At 38.8% G+C, this 21421-nt stretch overlaps 1 protein-coding gene across 1 annotated transcript in view; it reads right to left on the bottom strand.

The window, feature by feature from the left end:
- The window catches only part of LOC122560427, a 225201-nt gene that overhangs the window by 65042 nt on the left and 138738 nt on the right, over positions 1-21421 (bottom strand). The window contains exons 54-63 of the mRNA XM_043711060.1: positions 20084-20178; positions 18943-19102; positions 18649-18676; positions 16280-16361; positions 14199-14366; positions 8951-9162; positions 8033-8127; positions 5513-5640; positions 2065-2220; positions 640-827 (exon numbers count right to left, since the gene is read on the bottom strand). Coding sequence (XP_043566995.1) covers positions 640-827; positions 2065-2220; positions 5513-5640; positions 8033-8127; positions 8951-9162; positions 14199-14366; positions 16280-16361; positions 18649-18676; positions 18943-19102; positions 20084-20178 — 1312 coding nt within the window. The remainder of the gene's footprint in view (positions 1-639; positions 828-2064; positions 2221-5512; positions 5641-8032; positions 8128-8950; positions 9163-14198; positions 14367-16279; positions 16362-18648; positions 18677-18942; positions 19103-20083; positions 20179-21421) is intronic.

Here is a 21421-nt window from a genome sequence, read left to right as displayed (position 1 = left end):
CTGCCTGTGGGAGTGGTAGAGTCAGAATCTTTGGTGACCTTTAAGCGGCAATTGGATAGGTACATGGATGGGTGCTTAAGCTAGGACAAATGTTCGGCACAACATCGTGGGCCGAAGGGCCTGTTCTGTGCTGTATTGTTCTATGTTCTATGTTCTAGATGCTGTCAGACCTGCTCAGCTTTTCCAGCAATTTCTGTTTTAGTTTCACAATCAACTGTGGGACTGACTGATGATTAAAAACTCAGTTTTGCTGCATATGTGGCAGAATGTAAAGTTCAGGAACATACTTGTTCAGTTTGTTCAATCCTAAAACTGCTGCGAATATTGTGTTTGTGAATCATAAAAGTGGAGCAGGAGTTTAAGACGACACATCGTTAGAATGAATGGACTGTGGTCAAGAGACTTCACACCATTTACATTTGAATGAGGTCAGCAAAGACAAAATGGAAACGCAATAAGGCAATGGTGAAAGTTGCATGAATGCTAATGTGAAACATACGTAACCCAGTTTTATCACAATGAATACGATATCTTCCAGTGAGATATAGTCTAATTGCTCTTTAGAATCCCATTTATGATCCTTTTGCACAGAACAATATACATTGCAGTTGAAGATAGAATAGAAAAAAAAACACTTACATCTTTTCAAATGCAAAACATGGAATTTCAATGCTGTTATTGGAATTGAAAACAGTGCTGGTGATCTCAGGCAGAGCTGGAACTAGTACAGTGCTAATCCATTCTTTCACATTTAGATCATCAATTCCAGACAGGCTTCTGGAAAACTCACGCTCCAACCCTTTTATAACATCAGCTAAAAGATCGCTCTGAAAAAGGAAACAGTTGCTAAAATTATGCATTCAAACTTTAAGGTAACACAAATTCCTTCAGCTTGCATTCATGATATTTTTCCACCAACTAGAGTTATGAGGCAAGATTAGGTTCTCAAAATGGGAAACTAGACCTGAGCATTTGCTACACACACATTTGAGAAGGGACTGAGGTTATCATTCTGTGATTCTGACACACCAGTTTAAGTTGCACCTATCTACCACCAACCCACTGTAGATGAGTTCTTATCTGAGTGCAGTCTTGCTATGAGTGCTACAGATAAGATATCTAGTCCAATACAGAGTACAAGAACATGGAGGTTCTGAACTTATGCAAGACACTTGTTAGATTAGGCTTGGCTTCATCTGGAGGCTCACTGAAGATGTTACCTAGTATGGTGACGTAACATCTGAAAATGAACCTTCCAGCTCAGCGAGCAAACCTACATCCACACTTGTTCGATGTCAATCGGAGTACTGTATACAGCTGTATGCGGTTCATTACAGGACAGATGAGAATGCACTGAAGAGAGTGCAGAAACGATTTACAAGAATAGTTCCCAGAATGAGAAACTTCAATTTTGAGAATATACTGAAGAAGTTGAGACTGTTCTCCACGGAGAATTGAATAGTGAGAGTATGGAACACACTGCTGGAAATGTAGTAGAGTTACTTCAATTGAAATATTCAAGAGGGGGATTGGATAATTACTTGGATAGAAATGGTATGCAAGGATATGGAGAAAAGGCAGGACGTTGGCACTCGGTAATAGAATAGGGGTAGGCAACTCGAGCCAAATGGCCTCCTTTTTCACTGTAAAACTACTGTGCTTCTGTGACTGAGTCACCACATAATTTGTGGTGCAAAACATTGAGGTGGCCCAAAAGTTACGACCAGTTGAAGTAACCAAGTGTTACTTGATTTTGCAGAGTTAAGGACACTACATGGTTGGAAGTTTGAACCTTGCAGCTAATTATTGTCAGCCAGCTGGTTTGTGGATCTGAAATGGAGAAAAGAACAATTCTTCCTGCCCACCAGATTATCTGCTTATTTTAATGTGCAAGCAATACATCTACTTGCTTGTTTGTCCTCCTGTTACTGAAGCAGTCAGACTTCAGATAAATGGCACTGCAAAATGTTGGTAAACTGCTCTGATATCATTTTGGGAGACCATTACAGCTACTATACATTTTTTAATGATTTCTTAAAACTATAGGTAACACTTGTAGCTCACATCTTGTGTTTCGATGATGAATTGATCGATAAATGCAGCCAGATTTTTGGTGGGTTCGATGTGGATTAAGACGATGGTCAGTAATCTGTCGTCATTAATGAATCCAGGCCTGCTCAGTGCCTGAGCCATTTCTCTGGGATCAATGCTATTCACCAACTGTAAAATCACAATACAGTTATGTTATAATTTTATCTAAACAGAAGCAGACTGGATGAAACATTGAATGTTAAAGAGACAAAAAATAAACTCTTTATGAGCCTCATTGGTTACTTGCTACAAATCAATATAAAGAGTTTGGAGACACTCTAAAGAAAGAAATCAGGAAGGCAAAGATGGAGTATGAGATAGCATTGACAGATAGGATTAAGGATAATCCAAAGAGATTCTACAAATGCATTAAGTGTAAGAGGGTAACTAGAGAAAGGCATCTTATAGATCAAGGAAATCATCTTTGTGTTGTATGCCAAGAGGTGGGAGACATTCTAAATAAATATTTCATATCAGTTTTACTATGGAGAAAGAAATGGAACCAAGAGAAGGCAGGAAAATAAATATTGATATTTTTAAAAACAGTTCACATTACAAAAGAGGAAGTTCTGGAGGTCTTAGAGAATATAAAGATGGATGAATCTTCCATACCTGATTGAATGTATTCTAGAACATTGTGGAAAGTTTGGGAGGAAATTGCAAGGCCCTGAAGAAATACTTGCAACATCTGTAACTACAGGTGAAGTGCCTGATAACTGGAGGGTGGCTCATGTTGTACCTTTGATTAAGAATGGTTGTAAGGAGAAACCAGGGAACTATAGACATGTGAGTCTAACTTCAGTTGTGGGCAAATTGTTGGAGATGACTTTAAAAGATAGGATTTATGGACATTTAGAGAGGCAATAATTGATTACAGATAGTCAGCATGGCGAAGAAAATTATGTCTCACAGATTTGATTGAGTTTTTTGAGGAATTTACCAAAAAGGTTGATGAAGGCAGAGCCGTAGACATTGTTTACTTGGAATTTAGTAAAACATTTAACAAGGAACCACATGGTCAACTAATTAGTAAAATTAAATCACATGAGATTCAGTGTGAGCTTGCCAATTAGATGCATAATTGGTTTAATGGCAGGAGACAGAGTGGTGGTAGAGCGTTGTTTTTCGGACTGGAGGCTTGTGACCAGCAGTGTTCCACACGGGTCAATTCTGGGCCCTCTTTTGTTTGTCATTTATATAAATGATTTGATGAAAATATAGAAAGCATGGTTAATAAGTCTGCAGACGACACCAAAATTGGTGACATACTGAACACTGAAGAAGGTTTTCTAACATTATGAAGGGATTTTTGATCAAGTAGGTCAATGGGCTGAGAAATGGCAGATGGAGTTCAATCTGAATAAACGTGAAGTGTTGCATTTTGGTCCAACAAATAGGGGTAGAACTATGCCTAGTTCCAGTTAATGGTAAGACCTTGCGTAGTGTTGCAGAACAGAGGGATCTATGGGTTCAGGTACATAAGTTTGCATCACATATAGACAGGGTGGTTAAAAAGGCTTTTAGCACACTTGCCTTCATTGCTAGACACTTGAATGTAGGAAGTAGGACATTATATTGGGATTGCATAGGACATCATGAGGCCTCTTCTGGAGTACTGTGTCCAGTTCTGGTTGCCCAGTTATAGGAAGGATATTACTAAGCTGGAGAGGATTCTCAAAAGATTTATCAGCATGTTGCCATATACGGAAGGTTTGAGTTATAAAGAAAGGCCTTGTTTACTGGAGTGTAGGAGGTTGAGAGGTTTATAAAATGAGAGATATAAATAGGGTTAATGGTGGGTGTCTTTTCCCTCGGATGGAGGATTTCAAGACTAGGTGGTACATTTGTAAGGTGAGAGGAAAGAGATTTAAAAAGACATGACGGGCAATTTTTTGCACAGAGGGTGGTTCACGTGTGGAATAAACTTCCTAAGGAAGTAGTAGATGTGGGCACATTACAACATTTTGAAAAAACACTTAGATACGTACATGAATAGTAAAGGTTTGGAGGGATATGGCCCAGGTGCAGGCAGGTGGGAGAAGTTAGTTTGGGATTATGTTCAGCATGGACTGGTTGGACCAAAGGGTCAGTTTCCGTGCTGTATACCTCTACAACTCTACCCATCCCAACTCTGCAAAGATGGCATAGTGGGAGGGTGGAACTGGGCAACAGGGACATCAGTTGGCCGGGCTGTTCTTATACCATACTTCCAATCCTGGCAAGGACCCTCATTACAATTATCCTCATTGAAGAAAAGAAGTATTGCCTGAATCATTTGAATATCAATGTCATCCAGACAATGCAGCTTGAATCCTCTCAGTGCGATCTCATTGCACACTAAGAGCTCATAGTATAATGGTCATTTAATGTCTAACAGAAATAATCGCCTTTGAATCATTTTTCATTCTTTTCCACAAAGGTCTTTAAGAAAGTCAATTACTCCAATGAGGTCCTCTCCTAGTAGCTTGCATGGAACTGACTGGTGATAGGGATGGTGGTGCTGATTATAGTAGAAATACTGATGTTAGCCAAACTGCAACTAATAAGACAGTGAATGCAAGCAACAGGCAAAGTGAAATCATGAGTGGAACTCAGAGTGCTAAGAGAACTGAAAATCTCTTTACGTTCAAGTGGTTGCAACTCTTTCCCACAAGGCTGAGGCCAGAATGTGGCTCTACGAAGATGATTAAGGAAATTCCCCGCCGCTGATTTTTCCTTTGCTAGTGCAATACTATCTTGAGTGTTACAATGGTAAAGACGCTCAGGAAATTCTGAGATTTGCATTCTCCTGTTCCTCAGGTTCCAGATAGTTCCATTTTGGTTTCTGCTTCAATGTTTAGCGAAGATGTGTTTTCTGTGTGCTTTACTCACATTAATAATCCTCTGCTTGGCTTTATTTAAAAACTGTTGCAGGCATTCTGAAGGGTATTTGCATATTTATTTTACTTAAATTGATACAGAATCTCTGAAATTTCTTATTTATCAACCCCAGAAAAGCCAATAAAAGGATAGCATAATTTTAGTAACTAAGTATAATTAATAGGACTTTGTGTTAGTTTTTTTATAGTGTCAACTTTTATTCCACTGATATTATTCCTAACTGAGTCATACTCTGACACAACGACAGGAGACTTGGCTCAGAATTCTAGACGTAATTGTATTCAGCTCATGAAATTATGCTATGGCCATTCACAGGACACTGAAAGATATGGAAAGGAAATATTTCTTTTCGGTTTGTAGCACAGTGACCAAATGCAGAAAGATAACGTCTGGAATGCGAATATAGGCACATTGAAATTTGCTAAATTAATTATAGCGGCTAGAGGTAGATCAAGGAATTAATGTTGAAATGGAATAACTAATCAACAGTTATATCCATCTGATTTACTCAAGAGAAATCATTTTTTAAAACTGTTTTTACCTCATTTACAATGCCAGGAGGAGCCAGATTAAATACATCCTTCAGAGTTAGAAAGCTGGCGAACTTTGGGAATGACTTCTTCAAGAACCGAAGAAAACTGTCTTTGTTGTAACAATTAAGAGAAAACGCTGTGAAAAGCAGAAAGTATTCAGTTACTTTTCAATTATATTTCTTGGGCAAACAAGAATAATTTGTCTTCAACTCCTGACAGCCAAACTAAAGCAAACTAAAAGAGGTAGAGCCATTCATTACCCAATCACTAATTTCCTAACAAATGATGACACGATGGTGAAAATAGCCTGGAGCATCAAACAAGATTTTCTAAAGTTCTGTTTCAAGTTCTCCCCTGAGACTATTGCATTTTGGTGCAACAGGAGTAGGACTTATACAATTAATGGTAGGGCCTTGGGTAATATTGTAGAACAGAGGGACCTATGGGTTCAGGTACATATTCAGAAGCAATGTTGAGGCAATTATTTCAGCTAATTTAGCTGTTTTAATACTTTTTATTAAATTTTACCTTTCTTGGTTGGGATTTGTCGTTCATCTTTAACTATCTTAAAGGACGTTCTGATTCAAGCACGTAAGTCAGCATTTACCCTCCCGAGGAGAGGCAGGTAAGGCAATTTATTGGACAAATCAGCAGCAGGGAGATACCAAACCCTTCACCACCTTAGCAATTAAATTCTGGGTGAGATCTGACTGGACTTTCTGACTGTATTGGCAGGTAACTGCTTTCCAGATGTTCCACTAACTAAGGTTAATGGTTAATATCATTCACATCACCACACGGATTAACTGTGTTGCCAGTAGGTGGCAGCTCTCTGGACAATTAAACAGAGTGAAACAGATACAGAAATTGCTGGAGGAACACAGGCATCTGTGAAAAGGAAACAGAATTAACATTTTGAGTCCGGTAGGACTCTTCTTCTCTGCCTTTATGAAACAGACTGGCCTCAATCTGCACCATTTTAAGTGCAATTAGGTGCAAAGGTGAGGTGGTCATCGAAACTCTCCAACCGTCCTGTGGGCGGCACGGTGGCACAGCAGTTAGCACTGCTGCCTCACAGCGCCAGAGACCCGGGTTCAATTCCCGCCTCTGGTGAATGACTGTGTGGAGTTTGCACATTCTCCCCGTGTCTGTGTGGGTTTCCTCCGGGTGCTCCAGTTTCCTCCCACAGTCCAAAGATGTGCAGGTCAGGTGAATTAGCCATGCTAAATTGCCCGTAGTGTTAGGTAAAGGGATAAATGTAGGGGAATGGGTAGGTTGTGCTTCGGCGGGTCGGTGTGGACTTGTTGGGCCGAAGGGCCTGTTTCCACACTGTAAGTAATCTAATCTATGGTGCTACCCTCCTCCTCTCTCTTAAGTCCCCACCAGCAGCCCCAGCCAATATAAGAGCCCTGCTACTCACCATAGCAGACAGCATCCGGTTTACCTGCATCTTCAGGAATGGTAAGATAACACTATCCAGGAAGCAATGTACAGAAAACTCCACTTATAGATGAGCATTTGATTCGGTGGGCTGTCTCATTAGTGTTAGAGGGGTGTATCCCACTCAATGAATTCCACCCCCACATTTCAACTCAGCAATAAAAAATTCCCAGCCCCAGTGTGGGACTGGGGACACAGTGGAATATGACATTTAGGACCCATCCCTGGCTTCTTTTTGAAGGAGTGTCACTATATTCAAAGTATTAACTCTGTTTTCTCTCCACAGATGCTGCCAGATTTGCTGAGTTTCAGTTTCTGTTTATTTCAGATCTTCAGCATTCGGAGATCTTTGTTTTACTTGAAGGTACAAGAAGTTATAAGGGGATACTTTTCTTTATTTGAGTGACTGGCCTTAATCTGCTCCAGTCTAAGAGTGAGACAGTGGCAAATGGCACAGAGTATCAGAGCTGGGAGGAAACGTTAGAATTACTCTTATTAGCTCTTTAGTCCACAGCTAGAATATTGCATACAGTCCCAGTCACTGCATTACAGGACAGAAGTGATGACATCAGCAAAAAGAGATTTACAAGGACGTTGCCAGGATGTTGTGTGACTTCTGACTTTATAAAATTATGCAGGGCCTAAATTGAATGAATTGGAATGACCTCTTTCTCTGTAGTAGAGAGATCAACAACCAGATGCAGAGATTGAAAGCAATTGGTATGAGGATTGAAAATGTGCTGGCAAAGTTGGGGAGGGATAGTATTTTCTCAGAAGGTAATTGGGGGTGTGTCTGAAATAGTGGTAGAGAAAGGAAACTCATCACATATATAAAAAAAACTACTTGCACACACACACAACTTGGAGAGACAGAATGGATAAAATAGAATCCTTCTGGTTTGTGATTTTTCTAATAATATCCTTCAAAATTCTTCTTATAAGAAGATCAAATGACTGAGGCCAGTTTGTTTAATATTGAACATACTCATCCTGTATCTTATGCAGTAGAAGCTTTTCAAAATTATGGCTCATTTTGACAACAACTATTTGCACCATGCTCTTTATATACAGTTGACCTTCATACTTACCTGTGGTGTTGAGAAAATTAAGAACCCCCTCTTGCAACACTGTCATTCTTGTTTCTGGTGGCATTTCCCTCAGACCATAACTGAGTCCTTGTACACTAGCGCAGGAAAGAAATATTAAAGTTTTCGATTAGATGTCAAATCTATAGCAATCCTACATTCTTGTAAGCAACCAGTGGTGGACACTTTGAAGCGCTGCATAACTTTATTTCAAAACTCCTGTATTTTCAGTTATTGAATTATTCTTCATTTTAGGGCAAAAAGGTTGAATTTTTCAGCAGTATCTGGCAATCTGTTCGCCCGTGAATCGACGTTCTGCATTTCAAAAGTTTCTTTTCAAGGAGGCAAATGACAGACACCCGAGGGTCCTTTCTTACTGAGTGGAGTTTCTTTTATACACAAGCCTCACATTATCATGGAAGGTATTTATCGTAGAACTGAACAAAAACAATCCAAACAACGCTACTGATTTAAATGCCCTCAGAATAGCACTTTAAAATGAAATCATCTGGAATTTAATTTCAATTTACAACTTCTAATTGTTTGAAGCGATTAATTGATTGGCAAAGCCCAAATATTTGAGAAGATTCTCCAGTTCAGAAGACAGCCAGATTTTCCATCATAACCACAATTCTTTAAATGGAAAATCTAGTTGTGTCAACTGGAGCTTTATTTCTTGGATTTATAATATAATGGCAATAACATAATATTAATACAAAGCAAAATAAAGAAGGTATGGAGATAGGGCTCCAATGCTTCAGCTTACATTTCTAAATATAATCTGAATGACCAAGTATTAAAACAATAATATTACAATTATATTGTACATCACTTAATAATAAGTTAAAATGTTACGACATGGTTCTTCTTCCCATTGACTATATTAAGATGAAGTACTGTAATGGAGAATGATACACTTACATAACCTGGAAACCATCACAAGTTATGTTCCTCATCAGAAAGCCGTTCAGCACTGACTGGGAAATACCAGCAATGAAAGGCCTGAGTCTCTCTTGGAACCATTTCCTCAGGAAATCTGCATTGGTTAAGTTTTCATTGGTCTTCACGATCTCCCACAGAGCATTCATGAATGTGATCTTTGTCATCAAAGGAATTGATGATGTGTTCAGGGTCTGAAACAAGCAATAACATGTGTCCAAGTTCTGAGTCAAGAGAGTTCTTTAAAAATTTCAAGACTGATTGGGTTTTTTTATGCATCAGAGGCAATTGGCTTCACTAACATTAGCAATCAAGTACGATCTGCCCTATGATCAACAACAATAACTTGTATTTAACTGCAGAAAAAAACGTCCCAAGGCACTTCACAAAGTTGTGGAAGCTGAGCCAAAGCTGGTGACATTTGGGTAGAGATGATGATACACTTTCATTGGGAGCAGGGTCCCCTGGCTCCTGAATGGTGAAGCCTGAAATAACTTGAATACTGAGGGTCTTGATTCAATGCAGCCAGCAAGCTATGACAGTGAAGAATAATTCAAGATCGTGTGCATGTGTGCCTGTGTCTGAATGCATGCACGTACGTGTAAATGTATGTTTTGTGCTTGTATGTGTGTGCATTTACAGATGTTATGCATGTAAATTTGTGTGTTTGTGTGTCTGTGTATATTTGTGTGTGCACATGTGTGAGAGACAGCGAGCTAGTGACAGAATGGGTGCTTAAATAATGGAGGGTGGGATAGGGAAGAAATTGTTCTGGTGTAGCCCTACCTCTATTACCAAAACCTCACATCTAAGAGAAAATGGCAAGGGACAATTAACATCAAGAGTTAAATTCAATAATGTCCTTTATGGAAGAAAATCTGATAACCATATGTGATTTGGACTACATGTGACTCCCTATTCACAGCTATGTGGCTAACTCTTAACCGCTCTCTGGGCAATTAGGTATAAGCAATAAATGTGAGTATAGCCATTGACACCAATATCACGTTGACAAATAACAAAAAAAGTTGATGGCACCAATAGAAATAAATGAATTTTACTTAATAGCTATTGCTGAGACACGTTTGCAGAGAGACTGGGACTGGGAACTCAATATTCAAGTATATCCAATATTTCAGAAAAATGGGCGATAATGGGGATAGTGTTGTTAATGAAGGAAAGTCTCAGTGTGGTGGTGGCTGCTGATATGGATGAAATTAATCACAATGTGGAATCAGTTTTGGTGGAAATAAGGAATGATAAGGGAAAGAAGTCATAGGTATAAGTTGTCCGCAGCCCCCGAAGAGTAGCCTCAATGTGGGACAAAATAAATCAGGAAATAATGCAGGCAGATAAGAAAGGCATTACAATTGTCATGGGTGACTTTAATCTGTATACTGACTGGACATATCAAATGTGCAAAGGGAAAATGGAAGTTCAATTTGTGGAGTGCATCAAGGATTACTTATTTCTTGCACAACTTACACAGGAACAGATTATTCTAAATCTGGTAATGTGTAATGAAACAGGATAAGTAAGAGATCCTCATATTTAAGGATCCATTAGGAGGTAATGAGAAGGACATGGTGGAATTTGAAATTCAGTTTGAGGGAGAGCAAGTCAGTTATAGAGTCATAGAGGCATACAGCACAGAAACAGACCCTTCGGTCCAACCAGCCCATGTCAAACGTAATCCCAAACTAGTTCCACCTGCCTGCTCCTGACCCATATCCCTCCAAACCTTTCCCATTCCTGTACTTATCCAAATTTTTTTTAAAGTTGTAAATGTATCCACATCCACCACTTCCTCAAGATGCTCATTCCACACATGAACCACTCTTTATGTACAAAATTTACCCCTCATGTTTTTTTTAAATCTCTCTCCTCTCACCTTAAAAATGTGCCCTCTAGTCTTGAAATTCCCCACCCTAGGGGAAAGACAGCTAACATTACCTCTATCTATATCCATCATTATTTTATAAACTATTATTATTATTTTAGGGCAGCACGGTGGTTCAGTGGTTAGCACTGCTGCCTCACAGTGCCAGGGACCCAGGTTCGATTCCAGCCTCGGGCGACTGGCTGTGTGGAGTTTGCACATTCTCCCCGTGTCTGCGTTTCCTCCGGGTGTCCTGGTTTCCTCTCACAATCCAAAGATGTGCAGGTTAGGCGAATTGCCCACAGTGTTCAGGAATGTGTAGGCTACGTGCATTAGTCAGGGGTAAACATAGGGGAATGGGACTGGGTGGGTTACTTTTAAAGGGTCAGTGTGGACTTTTCTCTGAAGGGCCTGTTTCCACGCTGTAAGGATTGTAATCCTAAAATAAAATTCTGTAAGGTCCTTCTCAACCTCCTATGCTCCAGTGAAAAACGTCTCGGCCTATCCAGCCTTTCTTTATATGGCAACATCCTGGTAACTCTCTGCTGAACCCTCTCCAGTTCTCAAACCAGTGTCCTCAACTTAAATAAGGACAGTTACAGAGTGTGAAGAAAGAGTTGGCTAAAGCAAACCACAAGAATGGACACATAGAAATGTCAATAGATGAGCAGAGAGAGACAATTTAAAATAGGATGTTCAGCAAAAATCATCTGGTCAACAGAGTGGCTTTGATGAAAAGGATAAACAAAGGCAGTAAACGCGAGTTTCCAATCAAAACCTACGGAATACCAAATGGTGAAAACTCGTGATAGGCAAGAGGATTGGCATTCTGTTTTAGAAACCAGCAACAGATGACTAAAAAGCTAATAAAGCGGGAGAAAATTGGTTATGAAAGTAAATTGGTAAGAAATGTAAAAACAAACAGCAAGAGTTTCTATGGGTATATGGTAAGAGAGTAGCTAAACATGACTATAGGACTCTTGGAGGATTAACACTCCAAGATCCTCATCATCACTGGCTCTCTCTGACACATACTGGTTCCAAACTCAGCTTTCTTAAAAGACTGACCTAACTCTTTCGTATACCCATAACAAAAATAGACCGAAACCCATGTACTCCTGATTGAAATCCAAACTCTGAAAAGGTATTTATATACTATTATACATTATATTAGTATAAATAAAATAAATCACATCTTTAATCACATGACTTTTAAAGTTTCTGGCATTTTCTCTAAAAATTCATAACTATAAATTGCAGTTTACAAGTTTACTTTATGTTTAATACTATTCTATTTATCAGTGCAAAAATGCATGTTTAAGCCTCTACTTCATGTATTAATCGATCCCCCATTTACAACTAATACATTTACTTCATATTAGACATTGGCCCCAGCCATTCAGCTCAGAGATGTGTGTTTGGGGTTATATTCACCGGATACAGCACGTGTAACTACTGACATACTGCCAGCAAGCAGGCTGTGTTGCCAAGATGTCTGGGAGTTTAAAACATGTTCAAACAGAGCAGACCACTCATAGCCATGAACAACCATGAGTTTGTGCAATGCCAGCGATGCAAATTTATACTCAGTGTATTCGTCAATCCCTGCCTGTTTTTGGTTTCAAAGCTTATCTATCACAAGCTATGCTATGTACAATGCCTTTTCGTTAGCTGCCAAAATATATGGAAACATATCTATCATTTTTAATACTACAACCACCTTTTTGGAGCTAATGATAAAATCCCTTGTTTATTATTTTATTGTGATCATCAATATATGTGGTTTGGCTAATGGGAGTGTTGAAATGCTGCAGCATAACGAAATCAAATTGTCTAGATGTCATTACTTCAGACATACTGTGAAATGTTGATGGGTGTATTCTGTATTTATCAGCACACATTTAACAGATTGGTTTACAGAGCTCACAAGATAAAGAATGCAGGTTCACAATTATAGTCCAACAATACGGATTGTCTCTTTCAGGCAGTTATGAATCTGAATATCTGAGTGGGTGGTGGAGGCAGATTTCCTTTTGGTTTCAAAAGAGAATTGGATTACCATCAGGCGAAAAAAGAAATTTGCAGGGCCAGGCGGGTGAGTGATATGAGATGAATTGCTCCTGCAGAAGCTAGTACAGATGCTAAAGGCCCAATGGCTTCCTTCTGTGCCATACGTTTCTACTTTCAACAAATGAATTGTGAAAATAGCATATTTCAGCAGCAAATTCAGAAATAATACTGACTAAAAAACAGAAATTGATGGAAAATCTTAGCACACTTGGCAGCATCTGTGGAGAGAAATCAGAGTCAACATTTTGAGTCCAGTCTCCTTTTCTCTGAACTCTGCTATGTTAACTCTGATTTCTCTCCACAGATGCTGCCAGATCTGTTGAGCTTTTTCCAACAATTGCTGTTTTTGTTTCTAATTTAAGCATCTGCAGTTATTTCAGTTTTTACAATACTAACTGCACTTAGATGTATAATTTGCAAATGATTAAATACACCATTCAATCCCACTGAGCCTGCTCTGCCATTCACTTAGATCATGGTGAATCTGCACCATATTTCTATTTACTCTTATTGACTCGCAACATATTGAGACTCTTATTAAAAAACAAAAGAAAATGCCTTGAAAACTCTTAAAAGTTCCAGAACATGTAGCCTCAATAGGTGAGGGAGTTGAAACATATTTGTTACCCTCTGTGTGGAAAAAGTGATTCTTAAATTGCTTTCCTAAATAGCCCATGACTAATTTAATGATTACATTCCCTCATTCCTGACTTTGTATGAGGGTGTATGTTTCTGCAGCGATTCCAACAAATATTTTTAACACAGTAAATATATTGATCAAATGAGTTATAAGGACAAGCTGGAAAAACTCGGGTTGTTTTCTCTGGAGCAGCCGAGACTGACGGGAGACTTGCTAGGAGTCTATAAAATTATGAGATGCATAGATAGGGTTGATGGTCAAAATCTTTTACCCCAGAGTTGAAATGTCTAATACTCGGGTCATGCATTTAAGGTGAGAGGGGGAAGTTCAAAGGAGATGTGAGGAGCAAGTTTTTTACATAGAGAGTGGTAGGAGGCTAGAACATGCTGCCAGGGCTGGTGGTGGAGGCAGATACAACAGGGACATTTAAGGGACTTTTAGATAAGCACATGAATATGCAAGGAATGGAAGGATATGGACCAAGGACAGGCAGAAGGGACTAGTTTAATTTGGTGTCATGTTCGGCACAACATCATGGTCCAAAGGGCCTGTTCGTGTGCTATACAGTTCTATGTTATATAATCGAATCTTCAAAGCTCAAGTGATTAGATATCAAGTTTATGCAAGCAATAATTAGTTACCCTGTTGTTGAACTTGTCAAGTGCTTCGTTCCGTGTGGTTTCCTCAAATTTCTGAAGGAAAATGGTCAGTGCTATTTCATCTGAGGTATTCAGAACCTTTGGGCCAGTGAAGCAGTCAAATATGGAAGATAAAACTTCACTGTCTACCTGTATCTTCAGTAGATCAGTCTGCAAAGTAATCAGATATGAAAATTGAGATGGATTGAGGCATTACATCACAAAAAACAAAATTCTTGATTGGATCCAGCAGTGGCTACAAGGACTGACATCGTTCAAGGACAAAGCTCACTACCTTCTCAAGGGCAATAAGGGCTTTGATAACCAACCACTGTCAATTCCATGATCAAACTTTATAAGAAAAAATTAACAAGTGAACATTAAAAAAAAAGTACTGCTTTATCTACAGTTCGTTGAACCTTCTATTTTCTCCTCAAAATAACAGCCTTCATTTTGAGAATTCAGTCAATTCTTGAAATCTGAACATGTTCCAGAATGTAATGGAACACCATAAATTCACTGGGGTTGAAAGTCATTGCCATTTCCAAAGTCTTTCCACTGTAGGTCTAACAGGCTTGTAGTAATAGGGCCACAGACTAATTGAGTACCCAGCTACAATGAATCCTGACATTGCCTGGTGTTTCCTGTGGTCTTTGTTCAGTTCAAGCCTGATGACTTATGCAGATGACAATGGTTCAAGGAGGAACTTCAATCGCTGTGATTTGTAGCTCCTATCTTTGAAGGATCTGGCAAATACCAGATAGTTAGTTTGGCAATTAACATGACAAATCAAGGGACAACTTGTAGAGCACAAGGATGGTATTATAGCCTAACCCTAACTGTGAATGGCGACTTGGACCCTTTTAAAAGAATATTGAAAAGATTCACCTTTTCTTCCTTTCTGATGAAGTTCAACATTTTCCATCCTAAAACTGACTGCAATAGAACAGCCTTCCACTCTCGAAATGTTGGAAACCAGTACTGCCAACATATTATAAATGCTGGTTTCTGTCAGTATCAACTCAGATACCTTGGCTAGATTGTCACCAAGAACCCACTCATCCTGTGTTATTCTACTTATCATTTATTAAAACGAACATTCATGGTAACAGCACATTAATAGTACATTAATGGAGTCATTAGCAGGGTCCTATAATCTATACAAGGGGTTGTCAATTCAACAGATATCATACTGTGATAATATTATGGCTTTAAGACGTGTATTTTGTCCTGTCTTTTTTAACAAAGCAAGTTGAGACAGAGGTCCAGAATGCTCAGAGTCAATAAAGTGAGGCCTTGGGGCTTTCTTTAAAGATGGATGAATAGAAGCAACCTGAATGGGTAGAGAAAGAGGATTTTTAGTTTTAGCTTTCTACAGTTGTTGGGAGTTTGAAGATGGATGTGGAAGCTTTTATTCCTCTCTCCGTTAGAGCTAACAGCTGGAGATTGTCTTCCTGCTGCTAGAATTGCATGTGAGACAATCTATGTTACTGACTTTGCCTTTGCAAAGGGTGTGCTTATGGGATGTTACTATCTTGGAAGTTAATTGTGATTGTTAATATATATATTGTGCATAGCATTTCTATAGAGTCATAGTTAAGCCAATTATTTTCTTTTATTTTTATTTTGTCTGTATTTTAATTAGAGTTCATGAATAAAGTGTGTTTTGTTTTAAACCTAGTAGTTGTCCAATTAAGTTGCATCTGGAACACAACACCTTACACTTACTTTTAAAATAAGCAAAAATTAGGGTCTAGACTATCTTCTTAATATATTTTGAAGGGGTTTGGTCTGGTCCATAACCCATGCTAATAATGAAACAGGGCTTATTATTTCAATATCGGCACTAAAGTTGTTGCATCAAAATTCAACAGATCATTCTTTTTTACTTAATCATCTCAAAATTGTTGATCACGCTCAAGAACAAATTTATGAATGAATGAAAGACAACTCACCCTGCCTTTCTGTGTGCATTATTTTTAAACACTGTTAACCCACTACCTTTAACTCATGTCCTTCACAAATTGAAATACATATCCAGATCCTACATTTCCATCTGAACTCTGAATTATGACACATCTTACCTGAGAGCATGCATATTCTACAATGTTAAAATTGCAGATTTGATTCCGTTTAACTTCAATCAGGAAATTATTGACAGCCGAACTATAAGGAGAAAATTAGAAGGATAAACTGAGACTTTTTTTAAAAAACACTACCTCAGAAGTAAAAATTCTGAACATCTCATTAACAGAATTTCAAGTGAAATGTAGGGATTCCATCTTCAAATAGCTATTTGCATTGTCAGCGCTTTTGGATAAAGTTAAAAATCACACAACACCAGGTTATAGTCCAACAGGTTTATTTAGAAGTAAAAGCTTTTGAAGCACTGTTCCTTTGTGATTAATGAATCGAAACCTACAACTCATTCTACGTGATTAAAGACTTAACAGCAATCTAGGTTTGTTGAAAACATTGTATCAGTTTATAACACTGATTTTTTTACTATAAATTCTGTGTCCTATGACTAGCTACCTGACAAAATGGCAGTGCTCAAAAAGCTAGTACTTCCAAATAAACCTATTGGACAATAACCTGGTGTTGTGTGATTTTTAACTTAGTCCACCTCAGTCCAATACCGGCTCCTCCACATCATAGCTCTTTAGGAGAGAAAGTTCTCCGTGGATACTTGAAGATAAATGATGTTAGGCTCCAGTTTCAGTGACAAAACTTTATTTGATTGGAGCATACGTCGTGGCATATCTGAACAGTGCTATTCTCACTATACCAGTGATTAAGTTACATGAAAATATTTGCACAATTACTATTTTATCTATATCCACAATGACAATCTTTCTGGTACAGTTTTAGTGGCATTATTTTGGCCAATTGCATGGATTGTTCTACAGTGTTGAGGTAGTTGATTTATGACAGCCACTAGACTCTTTTCATTTTGAATCAATATGAGTCATTGAGGACCAAATCAGAAATTGCTGGAAAAGCTCAGCAGGTCTGGTAGCATCTGTGGAGAGAAATTAGAGTTAACATTTCGGGTCAAGTGACCCTTCCTCAGAACCAAATAGTAGCTAGGAAATGTCAGTTTATATGCAGAAGATAGGGTGGGGAAAGGGGATGAGGAGTAAATGATAGGTGGGGATAGAGCCCAAAGAGAGAGAAGAACAGTCAGACAGACAAAGGGGTGGATAATGATCTGGCTAGGAGAGTGAATAGCTATTAAGGGATACTGTCAGTGGCTAATAATGGGTCATGTGTAATAGCAGACTATATGACAACAAGGCCTTGTGTGTGCGGATTGGGGTAAGGACATGGAAGAGCTGAAACCCTAAAGTTATTGAACTCGATATTGAGTCCTCAAGCAGAAAAGGAGTTGTTGTTCTTCCACCTTGCACTGAGCTTCACTGGAGCACTGCAGTAAGCCTGAGACAGAGATGTAAGCCTGAGTGAGAGATGTTGGCCAGAGGACAGGGTAGTGGAAGGCAACTGGAAGCTTTTTGCAGACAGAGTGTAGGTGTTCAGCGAAGCGGTCACCCAGTCTATGCTTCATTTCCACAATGTAGAGGGGGCCACATTGTGAGCAGCAAATGCAGTAGTGTAGACTGTGTGAAGTGCAGGTAAAGCGCTTGCTCCACCTGGAAGGTGTATCTGTAGTCCTGGATAGTGAGGAGGGAAGAAGTAAACAGGACAGGTAAAAGAGTCATAAGAGTAGTAGAGATGTACTGCATGGAAACACACCCTTCGGTCCAACTCGTCCATGCTGACCAGATATTCTAAATTAATCCAGTTCCATTTACCAGCACTTGACACATATCCCTCTAAACTCTTCCTATTCATATACCCATCCAGATGTCTTTTAAATGCTGTAATTTTACCAGCCTCCACCAATTCCTCTGGCAGGTCATTCCATACACGCACGACCCTCTGCGCGAAAAAGTTGTCCCTTAGGTCCCTTTTAAATTTTTCCCCTCTTACCCTAAATCTATGCCCCCACCCCAGGGAAAAGACATTGTATATTTACCCAATCCATGCCCCTCATGATTTTATAAACCTCTATAAAGTATTACACCTTCTGCAGTTGCAGGTATTAGTCATTCAGGACATGTTGGTAGCTTTTGTTAGCACTTGAGTTACCCTAATATAATACTAATCTGCTTCATTGAAAATAAATATGTTCCTTCAGTTTAAGCTCACAGGCAGAGATTGAACAGTCCACAATTTGTGACCACAAAATGTACCTGTGCACATACTCTACCAGCACAAGAGGAGCTAACTTATAAAAAGATACTTAAAAAATGGTGAATATTTAGGAATTTAATGTTGACCAAATTTTTCTCACAAATTATATGCCAAACATCTTCTCATTGGGAATCACTAGCAAACGCATTGACAGTGGGATCGCTGTCTTAGAAGTAAAATAAATTGCCTTAGCGCTTACCTGTCTTTGTCAGCACAGAAAATTGATTCTAAAATATAAAAGAAAACAAAAATGAGATATGCATACTTGTGCTGCTGGAATAAACTGGAAAGATCAAGACATAAAAATAAACAACTGCACTTAGACTAGAAATAATTAAAACAGATTATTTAGGAAAATCTAATAATCATAAAAGAGCATGCAGTCATGTTATTCAAAATAACTTAGAAGCCAAACCTTCACTAATTATTATGGATTGGGATCCCACAGAATATATGTCTATAGTACTTCCTTTTTGTTAAGTAAGACACATACCAAGGGTAGGATCTGGAATTCCTCCAGTCAAACCCAGTTTCTGGACTTCAGATTGTAAGTGTGAGTTCACCCAGACCCTCACTACAGTTTCATTGATTCCACGTTGAAGAGCTGGAAGATTATATCCAAGCAAGTCGATCAGATTCTGGGCACTCAAATTCTGAAATAAGAAAAGTAAACACCTCATTAAAATCAGTCTCCTGATGATAATGTGCAATTGCCATATCTTAGACTAATCTTTGTAAATTCAGCAAATATATTCAAAGGAATAAAATGTTTCCTGGATGCAAATAACAAGAGAATGGGACACTTTAACGTGACAACTGAAGCACGTCTACAAAAATGTCAATTAGCATCAGTTCCAAGTGACAATCTTATGCTATCTAGCAAATCTCCAAACTTGTGTACTGCACAATTTTCTTCGTGTGTTTTATCAGCATCTTCCAGAAATGGATTGTTGCTCTCAACTGGAAACGGGAGGCAACATTAAATTACCCACACAATAGAAATTAAATAGATCAGCAGTTAAAGTGTCTCGAGATAATTTTCCTCTCTGGAACTTCCAGCATCCCATTTTTACAATGTTATCCAACTCTCCTTTTGAATTCCCTTCCTAAAAACACTATCAGACTGTTTGCACCCAAACAACTATAGCCGTTCAAGAAAACCGCTCAGCACTACCTTCTCAAGGCTAATTAGGAATGAACAATAAATGCTGGCTTAGTCAGCAACACTCAGATCCCATTAATGAATAAATAAACCAAAAGGTCCCAATCATATTAATGGAACCCAATTGCAATTATATTTAAGGCCTGGCGAGAGAAGGACAATGAGTTTTCTATCCAGTCAATCCTACAACAGAAGAGGATCAAATCCAGAAGAGGTTAGGAAAGATGCTGATTTTCACTTGGGCACCTTCACCGACCCAGTTTCCAGCATCTCAGTCCCATCACCTAGCTGTGTCAACTATTACTTACTTCCCTCCAAATCTGGCAGAATGGTTAAAATCAGATGGAACTCACAGTGATATTGTCAGTCAGAGAATTAATTTGTCAACACATTTTCCCATAAAAATCTTGCCATTAGTTAAAATACTTTTCAAAACAACCTTGGCAATCAAATCTGAATCGGCAAACTATACCTTTACTTCCTGAGGATTCAGGCTTATGAAGGTTGCAAAATCCATATTGACTGAGTTATTTGCAAGTATCTCAAGATCATCCCGTGGGATACCACCTTAAGTAAAAGAAATACCATTCGTAAGAACATCAGAATGTGACATGAGCTGAAGAAAGCTATTCAGCCCCTTGGGCCTGCTCTACCATTCAATAAAATGAGGCCTGATCCGACTGTGGCTTCAATTCCACTCATAACACTTGCACACTAAAAATGTCTAACTCAGTCTTAATCATATGCAGTGAACCAGCTGACACTGCCCTCTGAGTTGACAAGTTGAATAAGTGGGCAATTGCGTGGAAGATGAGATATAACATGGATAAAATGTAAGGTTATCTACTTTAGTAGCAAAAGCAGGAAGTTAAATTATTATCTGATTAGTGATAGTTTAAGAAAGGCGGAGGTGTACTGAGGTATACCAGTCACTAAGAACAAGCATACAGATGCAGTGGGCAATGAAGAAGGTAAATGGTATGTTCGTCTTCACAATGAGAAGCTTCAAATACACAGCAGGGATGCCTTGCTGAAACCACACCTGGAGTACTGTGTACAATTCTGATCTCCTTATCTGAGGAAGGATATTCTGGTAATGGAGAGACTGCAACAAAGGCTTGCCAGACTGATTCTTTCAATGGCAGGACTGACGAATAAAGAAAGATTGGATCAGTTATGACTAAGTTCACCGGAGTTTAGAAGAATGAGGTGTGAGCTCATAGAAAGCTAAGGCATTCTAACAGGACTAGACAGGGTAAATGCAGAAAGGAAGGTCCCAATGACTGGGGAGTCCAAAACCAGGGGTCACAGTTTTCGAAGACAAGAAATACATTTAGGACCAATGAGGAGAAAATTCTTTATGCAGAGGATGGTGAGGCTGTGGAATTCGCTGCCACAGAATGTAGTTAAGGCAATACATGGAATGTTTTCAAGAAGGAGTTAGATACAGTTCTTATGACTAAATGAATCAAAGAGTTTGGGGAGAAAGCGGGAACAGGGTAGTGAATTGGACAATCAGCTATGGTTATATTGAATTGCAGAGCAGACTGGAAGGGCTGAATGGTCTACTCCTGCTGATTTTTTTTCCCATGTTCCAATGAAATCACTTGGAAATTGTGGGTTGCAAGCACCAGTGTCCTTGCTTCTGAGGCAGAATCTCTGTCCTACTCCACGACTTGATGGTCAAGCAAGGTGCATTCATAACCAGACAAATAGGTTCAGTATTAACTTGCAAATATTTTCAACACACCATTGGCAGGCAGGAAGAACAAGAGAGATTTCTGGCCAATGATGCGATGGAAAGTATTTG

Source organism: Chiloscyllium plagiosum, chromosome 21 (assembly GCF_004010195.1).
Source record: "Chiloscyllium plagiosum isolate BGI_BamShark_2017 chromosome 21, ASM401019v2, whole genome shotgun sequence".
NCBI classification, from domain to species: Eukaryota; Metazoa; Chordata; class Chondrichthyes; order Orectolobiformes; family Hemiscylliidae; genus Chiloscyllium; species Chiloscyllium plagiosum.
The sequence above is the reverse complement of the archived record's forward strand: the minus strand, read 5'-3'. Positions and strand labels throughout refer to the sequence as shown.